At 61.3% G+C, this 17502-nt stretch overlaps 1 protein-coding gene across 1 annotated transcript in view; it reads right to left on the bottom strand.

Moving 5' to 3' along the window:
* Positions 1–44: 44 nt before the first annotated feature.
* UNK (unk zinc finger) overlaps positions 45–17502 on the bottom strand; it is a 31490-nt gene continuing 14032 nt past the window's right edge. Inside the window, exons 2-16 of the mRNA XM_090290561.1 lie at positions 12955–13164; positions 11821–11997; positions 11558–11688; positions 10937–11072; positions 10395–10512; positions 9388–9472; positions 8263–8405; positions 7710–7910; positions 7079–7144; positions 6481–6655; positions 5525–5626; positions 5219–5407; positions 2409–2590; positions 1703–1960; positions 45–962 (exon numbers count right to left, since the gene is read on the bottom strand). Of these exons, the coding sequence (XP_090146687.1) occupies positions 807–962; positions 1703–1960; positions 2409–2590; positions 5219–5407; positions 5525–5626; positions 6481–6655; positions 7079–7144; positions 7710–7910; positions 8263–8405; positions 9388–9472; positions 10395–10512; positions 10937–11072; positions 11558–11688; positions 11821–11997; positions 12955–13164 (2329 nt within the window). The 3' untranslated portion in view covers positions 45–806. The remainder of the gene's footprint in view (positions 963–1702; positions 1961–2408; positions 2591–5218; positions 5408–5524; positions 5627–6480; positions 6656–7078; positions 7145–7709; positions 7911–8262; positions 8406–9387; positions 9473–10394; positions 10513–10936; positions 11073–11557; positions 11689–11820; positions 11998–12954; positions 13165–17502) is intronic.

Raw genomic sequence — 17502 nt, forward strand, 5'->3', positions numbered from 1 at the left:
GGGGGGGGGCCGCTGGGCCAGAAGAGGGGGGACAGCTGAGGGCCTCAGCTGGGAGGGGGGGTGGAGAGGGCAGTACCAGCCTGGCGGGCGACCCCGGGGCCAGGGAGGGGACTGAGGCTCCTGCCTCGGGAACCTGAGAGGTGGAACTCCCAGGCCTTGACCCTCGAGGGGCTTCAAGGGCCCCCAGGGGTGAGAGCTCAGGACTGGGGCTACCTGGGCTTACCAGCCCCAGACTAAATCCACGTCTGGTAAACCTAGGAGCCAGGCTGGCCCGGAGTCCTGGCACGCCCCCTCAGGCCTCACCGCCGGGAACCGGGTCTGCCTGGGGCCTCCAAGCCCTGGCTCCTGCCCCGACCTGGGGAGATGGGGTGAACAGGGCCTGCCCTGAAGGCTCGTCCCCTCCCTGCGCCCCATCTAGCCCATCCTTCTCTGCTTAGGCCCCAAGAAGTTAAAAATAGTTATTTCCTACATAAAAAAGAGACAGAGACAGACTCCCTGCCAAAAGGCTGATGGAAGGAGGGGAGAGTGGGAAAGGTAGGGAGTGGGCAGAGGGAGGACTGCAAAATAGTTCTTCTTTTAAAAAGTGCTTGGTAAGTCTGCTTTAGAGTGTGTGTCTATATCTATGCACAGATATACACACAGACACTGTTCACGCACCAGCCACCCACGCATCCCTGCACACACACCATGTATACATATACATAATCATATACATATACATACATACATACGTACATACATACATATATATACTTTAAAAAGTCCTAGGTGGGAAGGTCTGAGCCAGGCTGGGCCGGCCCGCGGGGTCACGATGGGAGGGCGTGGGCCCGGCCGGGCTGGCAGGCAGGGCACTCGCTGACCTCGGCACAGAGCGCGCACAGCACGGCGTGTTGGCACGGCAGCAGCGCGCGGTCCTGCTCCTGACACTTAAGGCATTTCACCGACTGCACGTGGAACACGGCCTGTGGGGAGAGTGACGCCGAGTGACTGGCCTGGTCCTGGTCGGACAGGGTCCTCCAAGGCTCACTGCGGCCCCCTGGGACGAGGACGCAGGCACAGAGCTCGGCCATGCTCACAGGCCCCAGCTGACAAGCGAGAGCAGGGTCAGATTCAGGCCGGTCACCAGGAGGCTCCAAACATCTGCTTTTGGCTTTGGCTGAGGGCTGCGTGTGGGGAGTTCATGAGCTGAGCCTAAGCCTGGGGGCGGGAGAGCCGGGCACCCCCAGCCGCCAGCTTGAGGGCTTTTCCTCACACTTATCTCGAGGTGACCCCAAGGCCCCTGGGGAGGGCAGTGGCATGCCCAAAGGTAAAGGACCTCAGGTGGTGGCTCCAGTGCGGAAGGCCTGGTGAAGGACGCAGATAGAGTAGCCCTGGGGCCTCAACCATTCTGGAGTGTCTGCTGGTTCATGCAGAGCTCAGAGAAGCTGCCAGGATGTGACTTAGGGTCCGGGAATACTAATACAGCTCAGCTCACATCTGCCTTCAAAAGCGCCAGGTGGGAACGGGCCACCTCCCTAGAGTGAGTGACAATCTCTTCCTAGCTCCCCTCCAGCAGGTCAGCATCTCGTGTTAGGCCAGCTGTTGGGCAGAGGCTCTGAGGAGGAGGGGGCCATCCCCGGAGCAGTGTGGACCCACTGGAGTCTAAACTCTGGCTGTGGCCACTTACACCCCCACCCAGGGCTCCCGAACCTCCTTGGCTGACCTTGTCCACTTGCTCCAGGCGGGCCCGCAGCTGCTTTTGGAGAGAGTAGAGGGTGGAGAGCGAGAGGGCCTCCAGGTCGGAGAAGGCGGGCAGGGCCTGCGGGTCGGGCCCTGAGTGCAGCCGCTCCAGCTCCTCCTGCAGCTTCTTCACCTGCACCTCCAGCGCATCCCGCTGCTCGCGGGCCAGCTCGCACTCGGCGCCCGCCGTGCTGGCCCGCTCACCGGCCTCCTCCGCCTCCTTCTTCCAGGCATCACAAGCCTGTGGGCCAAACATGCAGCACTGGTCACAGCGGCCCCTGCCCCTGCCCCAGAGCTTATCTCTGGGGGCCGGGATGAGCCACTGGGGCTGTGAGGCCTGCTGGGGAGCGGGGTCAGCTGTCGACACTGGGCAGGGAGGAAGCTGACACTTTCTGCAGAGAAGAGACGTTTAAGGACTTGCAAGAGACCCTCTCGGGGCAGGGAAGGGGCCCCAAGAACCTAGAACCCTGGAGAGTCAGGGCTTCTGGGGAGAGACAAGTGGTGCGTGGCGCCACACCACATAACTAGCTCACAGAGTTCCCGGTCTGGGACTCCTGCCACCCCTGGGTCCTGACAGGGAATGAGAACCCTGAGCCTCTGCTCTGCTTCCCAGGACCCCCTGTGCCCTGGGGGACAGGGCGTGAGCGGGATGCCCCCAGGCCCAGGGAGGGCGGCATCGGGTCCAGTACCTGCTTGGCCTGCTTCCAGGACTCCTCCCACTGCTTGATGGTGCTGTTGGCTTCTTCTAGCTCTTGCTGAAGCCGGGCCAGCTCAGCAGCCCCCGGCCCTGACAGGAAGGCAGGGGAAGTGCCCGGGGAGAAGCTTCCGGAGGCAAAATGCTCCCAGATGCTGCTGTTCATCCCGTTCAGACCTGCCCCAGGAAGGGAAGGGATGTCAGTGCTGGGGGGGCCCCGCCGGCCCTGCCCAGGACTTCCAGGGGCTGCTGTGTGAGGCCCACGCAGCTTCGGGCCAGAGGGCCCGACAGGCACAAAGGTGCTGCAGCCGAGTCAGACCTACTGTGGTGCCACCTGCTACCTGTCAGCGGCCACTTAAATTCTGAGTCCTAACGGGCTGACCTGGGGGCCTGAGGAGTGCTGTGGGGACAGCCGCCTGTACAGGTGGTGGTATGTGGTGACTGGGGGCTGGAAGGAGGGGACCCTTCTTGTGCCCTGGGGTGAGGCCTGGGAGAAGGTTCAGGAGAAAGACGGGCCAGAGCCGCGGATGGTGGCAGAGCTAGAGCAGGAAGCTCTCTGGGAGCCCGGGGCAGCCCCCATTTGGTGACAGTGAGTGGACCCAGGCTGTCTGAGTCCCATGGCTGCCTCCTTCCAGCCTGCTACACAGCCGGCTCACGTACCGCCCACCCCCTCACCCGTCCACCAGGCGTTGGCTGCCACTGTGTGCACCCCTGCTGTGGCCCCCCGGGTAGCCCCTACCTTCCAGGCAGGACCCACGTCCACCTTGGGCCTCATTCTGTCCACCATATCATTCTAGTGCCCTCTTTCTTGCTTCCTTTCCCATTAATCCAGCCAGGATGTTCCAGAGCCAAATGGATTTCAGACAGTGTCCCCCCAAACAACACTAGTGTACTCACAATGTGAAAGATGGCGTCCTGCCACGTGTGCTTGTCTCTGAGCCTAGCTACCCTGCCCCGGAGGTGGGAACCCAGGGTCACCGCACTGACACACCGTCCCAGCAGCAAGCTCTGCCAGAGCACCTCTCCACACTCTGGTGGCATCTGATCTCTTGGAGACAAGCCACCCCTCAGAGATGGCCCTCCTGGCCACATCTGGGTGACGTCCCCTCTATTATTCTGACCCCAGCCCCAGCCCTTTGACTCTACACAACTGCTCTAAGTATGAGCTAGTGTCTGCGCCCTGCCTCCCCCAGAGACCATGGCGTCATGCCAGCAGGGACCGTTGCGCTCACTGTGCCCATAAAACTGCTCAGTAATCACACGAGAAAGGAATGGATGGGTGACCAGTGAACAGAGCTACTGGCCTCCAGCATATGGGACATGTCAGACAAATGTCAAGAGGAAGCATTTAAAACTGAGTGTCGACACAGAACAGAGGCGATGCCTCCTGAACCGAAGACGCTAGGGCACAGGGCACCCAGTCGATGACGTCGTAACTGTGTCCCGGGCCCGGTGGGTGCTGGAGAGGCCTCGGGGGTCACTTTAAAGTACACGATTGTCTAACCACTATGCTGTACACCTGAGATCAATACAAAGTAATATTGAGCCCTGGCTGGTGGGGCTCTGGATTGAGCTCCGGCCTGCGAACCGAAAGGTCGCCAGTTTGATTCCCAGGCAGGGCGCACGTCTGCATTGCAGGCTGGATCCCCAGTTGGGGGCGCATGAGAGACAACTGATGGATGTATCTCTCATGTCGATGTTCCTCTCCCTCTCCGTCTCCCTCCCTTCCCCTCTCTCTCTCAAAATAAGTAAAGAAAATCTTTAATAAAAAAAACTGAATATCAACTGTAATTGGAAAAAACCAACCAACCTGAAAGGTGCTAAGAGGTCACTGGCTGCCCCGCTCTCTGGAGTGAGGCTGGGGCAGGGCCCAGACCGGGCTCAGTGTGACCGGGATGCCCAGCCCCCTCGGGAGGGACGCCCGCGCTCCTGGGAGAGCAGCAGGGAGGACGAGGAGCCGCTGGCTGGGCGCTATGCTGCCTGTCTTTGCCGTTACCTCGGTGAACACTCACGCCAGGGGTCTGCTGCATGGGCAACAGCAGACCCTCCATATCACCCTGCCCAGGCTCTGTAGCTTCAGCTTCACTGGAGAGGACACTCCAGCGTCATCGCAAGATGTCGATTCAACACGGGAGGAGACAGATACCGTGTCACTCCCGAGTCGGACTGCACAGCCATTCTCGGCGGTGCAGATAGACTCTTAAGAAGCTACCCCATCGTCTCTCGAGACGGACGGCTGCCGACACGACACTCACGCCAGCCCCTGCAGCAGGGAGATGAGCACCCTGGCGGGGCCGGTAGTGGAGCCTGCAGGCCACACCTCTGACTGCCAGGCCTTGACTCGTCCCCCAGAACCCCGGGTGCAGCCAACAGCCTCTGGGCGGGCGCGGGCTCTCCCTGGTGCCTGTGCCTGCAGGAGGCCGCTCTGAGCCCGGCCTGGGCCGTTCAGACCGTGCCCTTGGCCTTCTGAGCCTGGCTATCGGGAGCCCCAGGAACCCAGGCAGAACTGGCCCTGGAGGCCCTGGCCCGGTGCCAGCACTGCATTCAAGCCTCACAGCTGCCTTCAGAGTGGGTGCTGCTGTTACACCCATTTTACAGCAGAAGAAACTAAGGTGGAGAAGCCAAGTCCTCGTCCAGGATGGCACAGCCGCAGGAGCGGCGGGACAGGGCGCGGACTCGCCTCCGGCCCCGAGCCCCGGCTCTCATCCCCACGCTGCTCTGCCCCTGGCTGTGCACAGAACCCAAAGGCACTTTCCAAAGCGCAGGCTCCTGTCCCAGGTCACCGCGAGCCATACCCATTCTTACCCAAAGATCCATGTGATGCTGAGGTCCCCAAAAACGTGTTTTCCGACTGGCTCAGGTGGCCCTGGGGCTGCTGCAGGAAATGTGAGGAGAGGCTAACGGGAGGGGACGGGGATGCCGAGTGGAAGGAGGCAGAGCTGCCCAGGGAGCCGGGGATGTTCACGGGTGCAGAGCTCTGTAGCAAACTGCCACCTGCAAGGGAGGCCAGGAGGACGGGCCGAGTGAGGGCTGGGAAGCCGCATGGGGCCGGGCCAGCAGGGGCCCCCCTGGGAGCCCTCCCACACCACGCCACCCCGCATGGCCCAGTACCGAGGGTGACGCTGCCCGGGTGGGGACCTGTGCTGTTATCGAAAGTCTTCTCTAGGGCGGCCACCCCAAACTCGTTCAGGTCCAGGTCATCCAGGGCGGACTCTAGGGACAGAGCGGTCAGGGTCTGAGCCTCCCAGCCTCCCGCGGGAGCACAACCCCAAAAGTCCAGGCCTCGCCTCTTCGACCCGCCTGCCCTTCACTACCTCATCTCCTGCCCCCGCCTCATCTTCACGCTCAAGTCTCACGGGACCGGTCCTCTCTCGAGCCTCTGCCTGTGGGGCGCTCCTCTGTCACACCGACCCCGACGCCCTGCCAAGTCCAGCTCAAACGGCTCTGTTTCACATGCCTGCTCTGGCACCCCAGGGGGACTGAGGCCCAGCCCGGGCTCCTGCCTCTGACAGAGGCCTGGTCTCCTGATGTTACGGGTCGTACGTCTCACCCCAGAGCCCACTGCGGGCAGGCTCGCCTCTGGGCCTTCAGGGGCTAACGCCCAGCAGGCGCTCGGAAATGTGCGCCCTGCCCTCTGCTGAACTGGGCGGGGTGGGGAGCAGTGCCCCTCCTTGAAGTCAAGAACAGAATGTCTTCATGCCTGTACCCCCAGTCTCTGCACTAGGACCTGGCACAAAGGGGCCGCTGAAAGAGAAGAGCAGTGGCTTCTAATGACCAGGAAGGCTGAGGACAGCTGTGCAGGCCCAGCTGAGACGGGGCGGGGGCTGCAGGGCGCGTGTCGTGGAGCGAGACTGCGCCTGCCCAGGGCGAGGCACCGCTAACTGGCTCTAAGGGCGAGTCTCGGCCCTACACCTCTTTTGCTCGAAGGCCCAGAGTGCCAACCCTTTGACACCCTCCAGCTAGATGTCTCAAGTACCCAGGGTGCTGGTTTGAGTCTCACTCCAGAGACCTAGTGTCTCTGACGCCAGACCCAGCCCTGGCCTTGGCAACGGAAATGGCCTCATTACCTATGACCGACTCTACCGTGTCGCTGGTGGGGTAGAAGGGCAGAGCGTTTGCGTTCATGCCAGGGACGCTGCTGGTGCCCGCAGGGCTAGGGGGGGTAGCTGCCAGGCTGGACGTGATACTGGAAGAGATGCTTGAGGTCAGGGGGCTGCCCACAGGGAGGATGCCCAGCATGTCCTGCAATGAGAGAGTGAGGAGAGGCTATGGGACGCCTGCCCGGGTGGCTGCGGCTGGGGCCTGAGAGGGCGCTGGGTGGGGCAACCCAGCCCCCATGCCCAGATGGAGCCCCGCCACTCAACATCTGGTTGAGCCTGAAGTTGGAGGGGTGTGGCTGGGCGGCTGAGGGCCCACTCCCCCACCGCCTACACAGGGGAGGGGAGAAGCAAGTCCAGCGCCTGGCGCAGTGGAGACACTCAATGCACAGCCTGGGACTGACGGGTGAGTCTGGGAGGAGGGACCCAGGGCCTGACCCACCCTCTCTGGACTTAGTCCCGCCCTCAGCTTGTGGGGAAAGCATGCGCCCCACTCTCTGCAGCCTCCTGGAGCTCGGGGCCTGGCCCATCTGCAGCAGGTGCCAGGGGGTAGCCGAGAATTCGGTACCTGTTTGGGCTGAAGCAGAGGCTGCTCTTGACTCCTGGGCTCTAACGAGTGGGGTTTTAACTTGGCCTGAGAGAGGAAGGTCAGAGAGCAGGAGATGAAGGTGGGGCTGGGGAGACCCTGAGCCCAGGAGGCCCCCAGCCTGACGTGGCTCCCCGAGGCTGCAGACACCAGGGGCCGGGCGAGGGACAGACGCCCGCAGTCCCCCTTCACACACAGGCACCCTGCACTCTCTCCACACCCCTACTGCCTGCCCTGTCCTAGGAACCCCGGGGGCTGCGACTCTCCTCCCTGGTGACTCCAAGCCTCAGACGAGCCCGGTAAGGGACAGCCTTCGTCCGGCTCCTGGAGCCCTGCCACATCACGGCAGCACAAGGCATGGAAGGGACCAGAGGCAGGGTCAGAGGCCCAAGGCAGGCATCCCTACTGCTGCCTGAACAGCTCCGACCTGGGCGAGCTGCCCGCCTCCCCGGCCTTCCTGTCTCCGGCTGCAGAGCGGGAGGCCTGGCCCGCGCTCCGCTCGGCCTGGAAGTGGCAGAGGACAGGGGCTTCCTAGCTCCCGGCCATGCTGCCCACAGCAGGCCAGCCTCACGGAGAAGGCGGACCCCACCGGGCTCCCCTTCTCTTCCCTTACCTGACATTTGAAATTTTTCAGGAACTCGGCTCCCACCTGGTCTTCCCTCTCGAAGCCAGGAGCCTTCTTATAGCTGCCGGGGGTGAGGCCAGACTCCCCAGGGAAGACAATGCCTTCTAGGTTCGGGGGCTTCCTCAGGGAGCCCGGCGGGGAGCCACAGAGGTTGGATGGGCTGCTTAGGCTGCTGTTCCTACAGAGGAGCTGCAGAGAAGGGTGTGGGCTGGTGGGCACAAGGCAGGCCGGGGCATGGCCCACCCTCCAGCCCCTCCTCAGAGGGGGCTTCCTCAGCAAGGGGCTGCACCTACCACCCAGGAGGCCCAGAGCCTCGTGAGGGAATAATGTGTATGTGTGGGGGGGGGGTGGCCGAAGGCTCTGTCCCTCTACCAGCCCCACCCGGGCCGACTAACGCAGGCTGGGGGACAGTGACCCGACCCAGCACCCGCTCTGACAGAGAGGAGCACCCCGGGGCACAGCGGAGGGGGTGGGGGCATGAGAAGCAGGTGCTGGCTCCCAGGGAGGCGCGGTGCTCCCCCCACCCCCAACAGGCACGTACGGCGCTGAGGTCGGGAGCATGCGGGCTGGAGGGGCTCACGGGCACCGAGTCCCCGGCAGCAGACGGCATGTACAGGACAGGGCCCGGCTGAGTGGGGCTGGACACGGCTGAGGGGGGCTGCAGGTCGTCACTGAGGGGGGGCTCTGCGGGAGAGAGCGGCAGGGTGTCGGCAGGCCCCCGAGCCTGACACGCACCTGGGCCCGTGCGAAGGGCCGCGTGCCCCATGGACCCAGAGGGAAGGCTCCTCCCCTATTTCTATTAATACCGGGGACTGAGCACTTACTCGGTGGCAGGCAAGTTGTATTAACTGTGAATCTTCCCAATGACTGGGAGACACAAGTAATATCACAGTCTCCATTTTATAAACACAGAACCTGAGGCTCAGAGAGGTGAGGGAAGTCTCCCAAGGTGACCGAGCTGGGAGACAGAAGAGCTGGGATTTGAACCCTGATCCGTATGACTCCAAAGCCTGAGCCATGAATCAGTTCTCTGTGCTGCCCCCACCAGTGGTCCCAGTGCCCAAGGCCGGGGCCCACCTTTGTGCCAAGAATATGCTCCCCTCCTAGGGCCCTGAGTGTACTTTTCACTCCAATCCCCAAGAGAAGGTCTGAGCCGGGGGCGGGGGGGAGGGACAGCCAGTGCGGTGGCTGGCGGGGACACAGGCCCCGAGCCACGTGCCCAGGGACGCTCAGGACGTGGCTGCGCTGACTGAAGCATGCAGCGGCAAACACCAGCTTTCAGCGACAGTTTGAAAAAAGTAGTAAACTATCTTGATGGTTTTCTATATGGGTTATTTTTTAAATGATATTTTATAATGGGTTAAATAAAGGCCTATTGTTCAGATTAATTTAACCTATTTGTTTTGCTTATTTTAATGTGGTAACTAGAATATCTAAAATGATGTAGGAAAGCTGCAATCCTTCTGACTGGCTACCTCTACTCTTGGCGGGCTCGGCAGGGCAGAGGTCACATTCGGTTAGTGGACTGCCACGCATGTGGCACGGGTGGCTGCTGGGGTCTGTCTAGGGGACTCTGGGAGGGTGCCTCCTCATCAGAGCCTCAGCAGAGGGGGAGAGGTGGGGAGGGTGGAGAGGCCACCGCCTCAGCTCAACGGGAGCAGCTTACGTTCTACGTGGGCGAAGGCGCAGAAGGGTCCTCGGGGACAGCTTCCCGACTGCTGCATGTCGTTGCACTTGGTGGACTTATAGATCTGAAGGGACAGGGCAAAGCAGAGGCGGCTCAGGCAGGCACGGGCGCCTTCAGCACGGGTGCACTAGCTCACTCATCTCTTTTCTCTGCCCTGTTCCACGCCACGTCCCCGAGTTTCTCCCTACCAACTTCTTACTCAAACTCCAGAAGCAGACACCGTGGCCCCCATACCGAGCACACTCTCCCTCCTGGGGTCAAAGGTCCAACCAGCCCTGACCCAGCGCTCAGAGGGGTCTGGTCCATGCCGCTTTACCCTCAGGGTCTTGGTAGAGCTGCGGCCTCCAGATGTGCCTCTGGGCACTAAGAGAACCAAGATCACAGGCAGCCAGGTGGGATCTAGGCTGGGACCTACCGGGGTCCAACTTTCCACCCTGCTGTCTGCAGCCCAGTAAGGCATTCTGTCCGTGTGTCTAGCTAAGGGTGTCCTGGTCTCCATGCAGCCAGGGCAAGGGACAGCATGTGCCTCTATGCACCTGACCCAAGTTCTCGGAACACTGACATGGCTTAGGGCCACACCATGAGGCCAGTGGGCTGGGGAGCTGCGGCAGGCAGGCTGCTGGTACCCTCGGCTCTGGTCTGGGACAGGACACCTGCTCGGGGCTCTCTGATTTCTCTGTCCGGGTGTCCCTGGGTTGTAAGCGCCACAAGTGATGCAAGCCCAGGTGTCCAGGGCAGCAGGCCCAGCCCAGGCCCTCTCTGTCGCGGGCCGGGGGACATGGGTTGGGAGCAGAGGGCTGCTTGGTGAGTGTGGGCTCCGAACGAGGGAAGTTGCCAAAGTAAGGGCAGGGCTCCTTTAGGCGCTGCCGTCGGTCGGGGAGGCTCCAAATCCACCTTCCGGGGTGGAGTCCGGGTGGGCTCTGCCTTGCTTTCCGAAGAGGCCATGTGGAGCCGCCCCCCCCCCAGAGGCCCCGCCCCAGGCCCACCTCGGGGTGGAACTGCTGCTCCGTGCGGGTGTGGCAGTACTGGCAGGCGTCTCCACTCTCACACTTGCCCGGGTCGCCCCACTCATCCCCGTGCTTCACGTTTGGGCACGGTGACGACCTGGTCCAACGGGAGCGCTGGTCACACGGATGCCAGAGGGGCCAGGAGGGTCTGGGGGGTGCCAACGAGACGGGACCCCCGCCCCACAGGGCCAGAAGCTGGCCTCTGCCTCCCCGGCCCAGCTTTGCTCCCTCAGCCAGGTCCTCCCACTGCGCACGATGCAGCCCAAGGACGGCTGGGCTGGAGCCACCACCACACCTTCTGCCCCACGGCGGGGCCCTAGCAGCTGTCCCTGTGGGTCAGAGCTAAAGGGGCCTCCGCGGTCACTGACCCCATGTTCTCTTGTCACGAGACGCAGCTCCAGGCAGTCCCCACAGCTCTGTCACCCGCCTGTCCCCTGAACCTGGGCCTCCCGGCCTCCCTGGGAGCAGTGGGAATAGCCCCTGCTGGGGCCCCAGCCCTGTCAGCCCCCCGCACGGCTGACCTGTACTTGTGTTTGCGGGGGCTCCGCCGCCGATCCTTGCTGTTGTGGTAGTAGGGACAGGCGTAGCCCTGGCGGCACAGCCGTGGGGGCTTCTTGCACGGCTCCGTCTTGTAGTTCCCCAGCACGTACGCGGTCTCTGCACAGGAGCCAGAGGCAGGGGTTAGGCAGGCAGGGTGGGGGAACGGGAAGGGGAAGGGGAAGCCACTGGAAAGGATCTAGGAGCTGAGCCTTCCATGAGGCATGAGCAGGGCCGCCTTCTCACAGACTGAAGACGGAGAGAACCCAGGAGGGAAAAGGCAGATGCTGCCCTTCACGGGAGACACTCAGCCCACAGGGGGAAAAGGGCACCCCTAGAAGGTTCAAGAACGCATGTACACGTACTTCTTTACATGCACATGGATTATGAGAGAAATCTGGGGTGCATCTGGGGTGATGGGAGCAGGGCAAGGTGTGTCTGGGAAACTCCCCTAGGAGTGCCTGGCTGGATACGAGGTGGGATAGGGGCTAGCACTTCGCGGCAGAGGCGGTGCTGAGCCAAGCCCTTGGGACGGCCCTGGGCAGGAGAGGGGTGAGGACAGACGCACGGTGGGCGGGCCTGGCCACCCGTGTGGCCACCTTTACCCTGCCACCGCGGCTCTTCACTGAGGATCTTTTCTATCATGGCGTGGCTTGCGGCCCCAGCAGACTGGCCCTCCGTGCCGCCTTCCACCGTGGTCTGGCCGTTCTGCAAGGCCTCCATGGCCTGGAGCTCTCTGGGAGGAGAGGAAGAGGCAGAGAGAGTGGGGAAGGGGCATGAGGGGAAGGACCCAGAGCACTGGCCCTGCACGCCATGTGGTGCTCACAGCGTGTGCAGCCAGGTGCCCCCAGCCCGGCCGCTGGCCCACCTGATGTCGTAGACAGGGGAGCGGAGGTCATGGGGCCCGTGGGCAAAAGCGCAGTGCAGGCCGTTTTTGGTGCAGTTGCCTTTTGAGTCTGTCTCGTGGATGCAGATTCCAGTTTTGTAGTATCGCAGGTGGTACCTGCGTTCAGTGTCCCCTGTGGTCCTATGCAGAAATGGGCACCTGAAACATGGAAGTGGGGGGTCACCTGCCTGTGCCCCCTGCAGCCTGGGCCACCAGCCTCCACCCTTTCCCTACGACCGGCCGGTGCACTGACGGTGGGTCAGGAGGCAGACAGTGAGGGGCCCTGAGGCGGTCACAGAGCCACCCCACGGCCAGCTGGGGCCACGGCCTAAAGGGGACCCAGCAGGGCCCTGCTTCCCCACTTCAGCCTGCATAGTGAGAGCTTCCAAAGGCTGTCCTGAAAAGGAGCTCTGGGGGGCGCTCCTGGGAGGAGATATGCTGCCCAGGTCGGGGGTTCCCGGAGGAGCAAAAGGCCTCGCACCCCGAGTGCATCATTGGGTTGGGGGAGGGGTCAGCAAGCTGTGACCTCTGCAAGAGGGAAGTGCTGCTGCAGGGATGGGTCAGTGAGTCTTACCCACGGAAGCCACCTCTGCAAGGCTGAAACACAGGACAAGCAGCAGGGTCAATGAATGTCCCCTCTGGCGAGGTCCCCTGATTTGCCACCTCCCTGTCATTTGTGTCGTACTGTTTTTTCAATAGAGCACTGGGGTAAAAATCTTTAGGGTCAGCAAAATGGGGACCTGGAGAGGCTCTGTGCCTCTGGTGTGACCTGCATGGGATGGGGTGGGTGGTGGCAGGCTGCAGAGAGCGTCCTAGGGACCTGCAGGGGACCATGACAGAGGCGTAGGCAGCCGCTTTGGTTCAGAGATGGGGCCCTTAGGCTTAGCAGAAGAAAGGCTTGTGCAGGGTTCCCCACAAGAGGTAGAAAGAGAAGGGGCCTCCCGGAGAGGCCGTAGGGTCTGAGCCCGGGGCCAGGCTGCTGGCAGGTGGGTCAGGCTGCAACGCTGCCCCCTAGGGCTGCCTCAGCTGGCTGCTCAGAGTCTGCCCGGTCTATTGGGAGGGCATCTGACCCAGGAGACATGGGGCTCCTAGGAGGGCAGGCTGGGGGGCACTCACTCGTCGCCCTCCGGGCAGAGGCCCGTGGCCTCGTCGTACTTGGTGCAGTAGACGTCCGGGCTGTAGTTGAACGTGCCGTCCCGACGGCGGATGGACCGGCGGCGGCGCTGGTTCACGAAGTGCCAGTGGAAGCAGGTGTAGGGCCGGTGCTGAGTGCATTTGTGTTGCACAAACAGCGGGCACTGCTCCGTGCGGAATTCCTTCAGGTACCTGCAGGGAGAGTCCCTGTGGTCGGTGGGCCGGGAGCAGAGAGTGAAGCCCCTTGTTTCCCAGCAAGGAGTGGGCCATCAAGTCCCCCAAGGGCCCTGTTCTGGGGTGCTAGTTTCATGGGGACACCGGAAGAGGCCCAGAGCAGAGGCTCGGCATGCGGCCCTCCCCCAACGCCCATGTCCTGAGCCAGCCTTAAGGGCGGGACCACAGACCGTGGGGCCCCTCCGCAGCCAGTGCCTGCCACGGCACCATGGGAGGGCCGAGCCAGCAGCCAGTTTGCTGAGCCCTCCCAGAGGCTTCCCAGCAGGGGGCTGCCAACAAGAGCTTGCGGAGCCTCCCTCCAACTTCCCGAAGGTTCTCTGCTGCTCCGTCTGCCCGCCAAGTCCGGAGGCCTCCTGTCCCAGGAGTGGCGCCGGGCCAGGGAGGCTGCTGCTTTTGAGCAGACAGCCCAGGTCACAGGGTGTTCCTCGGGACTCCTGACTCAGATCATCACTGTCCTGCCTACCTACGTCCTCCCAGAGCCATCTCCGAGCACCACCCAGGGATGGTCCCGAAGGCGCTCACATCAGAAGCACCTGAAGAGGACTTCCGGCCCAGACGGAGGCCTAGGCTGACACGCTCTGTCGCCCTCCGCAACTAAGAAGGAACACAACTACCGCAAAGCCAGAAATAGCCCGAAGTTCCAGAAAATAAGCTACATGGAAGGCCAGCGTATGAAGTTACAAAGAAGTGGGGCTTGGGCAGGAGGGCAGAGCCGGGGCGGAGGGGTCAGGCTGTGCTGGTGGCGGGGGACAGCGGTGAGCACAGACGCCCGTATTTACGGGGAGGCGAGAAGCGCCCGGGTAGCACCCCCGGCTGCAGACCAGACCCATCAGCTCGCAATTTCAATGCCGGGGAAGGCAGACCCCCATAGCCTCGGACTGTGAGGCCCGGAGCGGGTGGGGACGAAGGAGGAGGCTCCTGGTCTCTCAGTGGACAGTGAACGGCAGGAATCCATCTTGGACCCCCGCCCCTGCAGAAAACGTCAAGGCGTGGGGACAGGTCGTCTGTAGTGAGGAGTGCACGGGCTCCGCCCCCCGATAGTGTAGGAGGTGTGACAGCCCCACCCAGGAAGCAAAGGTAAACACAAAACGGTCAGGATGGCGCAGATCATGATAGACATCCCGGGGACGCAGCTGACCAGGCAGCAAATACACGAATTAACGGACGAACAGATAGAGAATCTTTCTGAGGCTCAGTTCAGTGCTGTAGTCATAAGGCAGCTTACAGACCTAACAGCGGGACTTAATCAAGACGGGGAAGGCAGGAAGGCTAGTCCTGCTGAAATGAATGAAAACACATATGAAACTAGTGGTGAGGGAAGAAAAATCAGGGATCAAATCAACAAATCGGAACATAGGGAAGGAACAAACAGTCAACCAGTGCAGAAAGAGGAAACGAGAAGTGAGGAAAATGAGGAGAGGCTCAGAAACCTATGGGACAGCTGTAAGCGGGCCAGCATCCGAATCCCAGGGCTGCCAGAAGAAGAAGAAGAACTAGAAATTGAAAAATTATGTAAAAAAATAATGAAGGAGAACTTCCCTAACTTGGGGAAGGAAATAGACTTACAGGCCCAGGAAGCACAGAGAATTCCAAAAATACTGGACCCAGGGAGAACCACACCAAGACACATTATCATCAAAATGTCAAAAATTAAGGATAAAGAGAGAGTCTTAAAAGCAGCGAGAGAAAAGGAGAGAATTACCTACAAAGGGGTCCCAATAAGACTATCAGCTGATTTCTCAAAAGAAACTCTGCAGGTAAGAAGGGACTGGCAAGAAATACTCAAAGAAATGAAAAGCTAAAACCTACAACCACGATTACTCTATCCAGAGAAGCCGTCATTCAGAATAGAAGGGCAGAGAAAGTGCTTCCAGGACAAAGTAAAACTGAAGGAGTTCATCAGATCCAAACCACTGTTATATGAGATGTCAAAGGGACTTGTTTAGGAGAAGGAGGTTCAAAACTATGAACATTAAAATGAAAACTGTATCACAACAACCAACAGCAGAAGCCAGGGAACCGAAACAAAGGCAGACTAAGTAGGCAACGAGAGTGGGAAAAGAACTATAGGTGTGGGGAACATATTGGGGGGAGGTCAGCGGGGAGGGGAAGGGGGGAAAGGGAGGGAGATGGTGCAGGAATTAAGAAGCACAGTAGGAGGGAATGGAGTAGACAGGAAGATGCTGAGAAGAACTATATGCACAACCAGTGGGCATGGACTAAGTGGGGGGGGGGACAACTGGAGGGAGGGCGTCACTGGGTGGAGGGGAACAGAGGGAAAAGAACTTGGGACAACTGTAACAGCGTAATCAATAAAGCGTATTAACATAAAAAGAAGCAGCACCTGAAGAAAACCTCCCTCTCGCCCCACCTGTCCCCAGTAGCCTCACAAACGAGCCCTGCAGCAGCCCCGGCTGGTACCTCCTGACTGGCCTGGTGACCTGGGGGCTCCGCCTGTCTTTTCAGCCTCCCCCAGCCTCCCTCTCCTTTCCTCCGCATGTTATAGCCAAGACCCCCCCAAAGCTCCTCTCCCAGGCACCACCCTTGGAGCACCCCAGAGCCACTTAATCCCTAGACAAAACACCCCATCCGTCTGCCTTTGTGCCCTCCATGTGTCCGGGGGCGGGTTTCTGAGATTGGCCTCCCAGCCCAGCTCCCATTCATTCCCTCAGGCCCTCACCATGCAGGCAACAGAGGCTGGACAGAGCGCGCTGGGTGCCAGCGAGGAGGCTGCTTCTCGGAGGTGCAGAAGAGAGTGTGGGAGGAGGGGCCGACGGGCCTGAAGCGAGGGTGCATGCTCAGAGGGCACGGGACGAAGGCCAGAGGGTCCAGCCCACGCCTTCCGCTCCTGCCAGGACACTCAGGACCTCACTGGGCCAGGCACGTGGGAGGTGCGGGGACAGGGAAGTCCAGACGCGTTGCTGTTAATGCTAATAGAAGGGGCTGGGAACCCCTCCTGGCCCTGATGCGGGGAGAAGTATCTGGGGGTGCAGGGGCTGGCTCTCCGTGAGGAGCACAGGCGTGGTTGTAAAGGGCAGTGAAGTTTCCGACCAGAGTCCTGTTGCCCACTCAGCACATAGGTAGCACCCACGAGGTACACGCGTGGCCGTGGGCAATGAGGATGCTGACGAAGCAGGTCCTCGTCCCAAGAAAGCCCCATTTCCATGGGAGAGACACCCGTAACAGCTGGCATCAGCCGAGCGCGGGCAAGTTCTGCTCGGGGTCCTCGCCCAGGCTGAGGCTGAGGTGGGGAGAGGAAAGGGGGGTGCTAGTGGGTGAAGAACGCGGGGAGGGCGTTTCAGGGACAGGGCCCAGCATGAGCTTGGACACAGGCTGTCTGGGTCCACGAGCCCCAAGTGCCCTTGTGGGAAGGGACTGGGGCAGGAGAGGAAGCGGAAAGGGGAAAGGAGGATGAGGGGAGGTGCAGGCGGAGCCAGACTTCAGGGGTCCCACCGCCAGGCCCAGGTATGTTCTGAGACCCGGGGCAGAAACCCTCAGGCCTGACGCTCTCCCGTCCCCTCGGCATTGGGACACAGAGGGCCTTCTCCCCGCCTCCGTGTCGGCTTCAACAGGTGCACCCCACGCTGTAGGCAGGTGCCACGCCCTAGCACGGAGCTGGGACACCCACCCCTAAACTAGGCGGCACACCCCCCGCCTGGCTTTGGACCCACGAGGAGACTAACTCAGGAGAGACAGGCGGGGGCTGGGAGAAGGGGAAGCGGGGCGCAGGGGCGGAGAACGAGGAGCAGTCAGGGCTGCCCAGCTACACACCGGTGTCAGGTGAACTGGACTTCAGACAAAGCAAAGGTCTGTTGGGACATACTAAAAAATCACTCACTGTTTACCTGAAATTCCAGTCTAGCTGGCATCCTAGGATTTTATTTGCTAAATCTGGCCACCCTCAGAGTGGTGCCTGTCTGCGTGGTGTCAGTGCCTCAGCGAGCAGCCAAGGAGGTGACAGAACTGAGGATGCGGTCATCCTGACTCTGGGCAGTGTGTCCCGATGGAGAGAGGCGTCCTGGCGAGTCTGCTCCCTGGGGGCAGCCCTGTCCACAGGGCCACGTGCAGCACTGCCACAGAGCACAGACACGGGGCAACACTTCCACTCCCACTGCCACCGGTCAGGGGCCTGGGTCCTTTTAATACACCGGTCCTGCTTCCGGCCCCTCCTCTGTCTAGTCCACCCTGCCCAGTGCTCACCCTCCTCCTAGAGCCCAGATTTTATCTGCACTTAATTAAAAGCTTCAGCTTCCCCCAGTTGCCCCTGACAAGCACCAACTATGGAGCCTGGCACTC

The sequence above is a fragment of the Furipterus horrens genome, unplaced genomic scaffold, assembly GCF_987537825.1.
Source record: "Furipterus horrens unplaced genomic scaffold, mFurHor1.1.pri manual_scaffold_11, whole genome shotgun sequence".
Taxonomy (NCBI): domain Eukaryota; kingdom Metazoa; phylum Chordata; class Mammalia; order Chiroptera; family Furipteridae; genus Furipterus; species Furipterus horrens.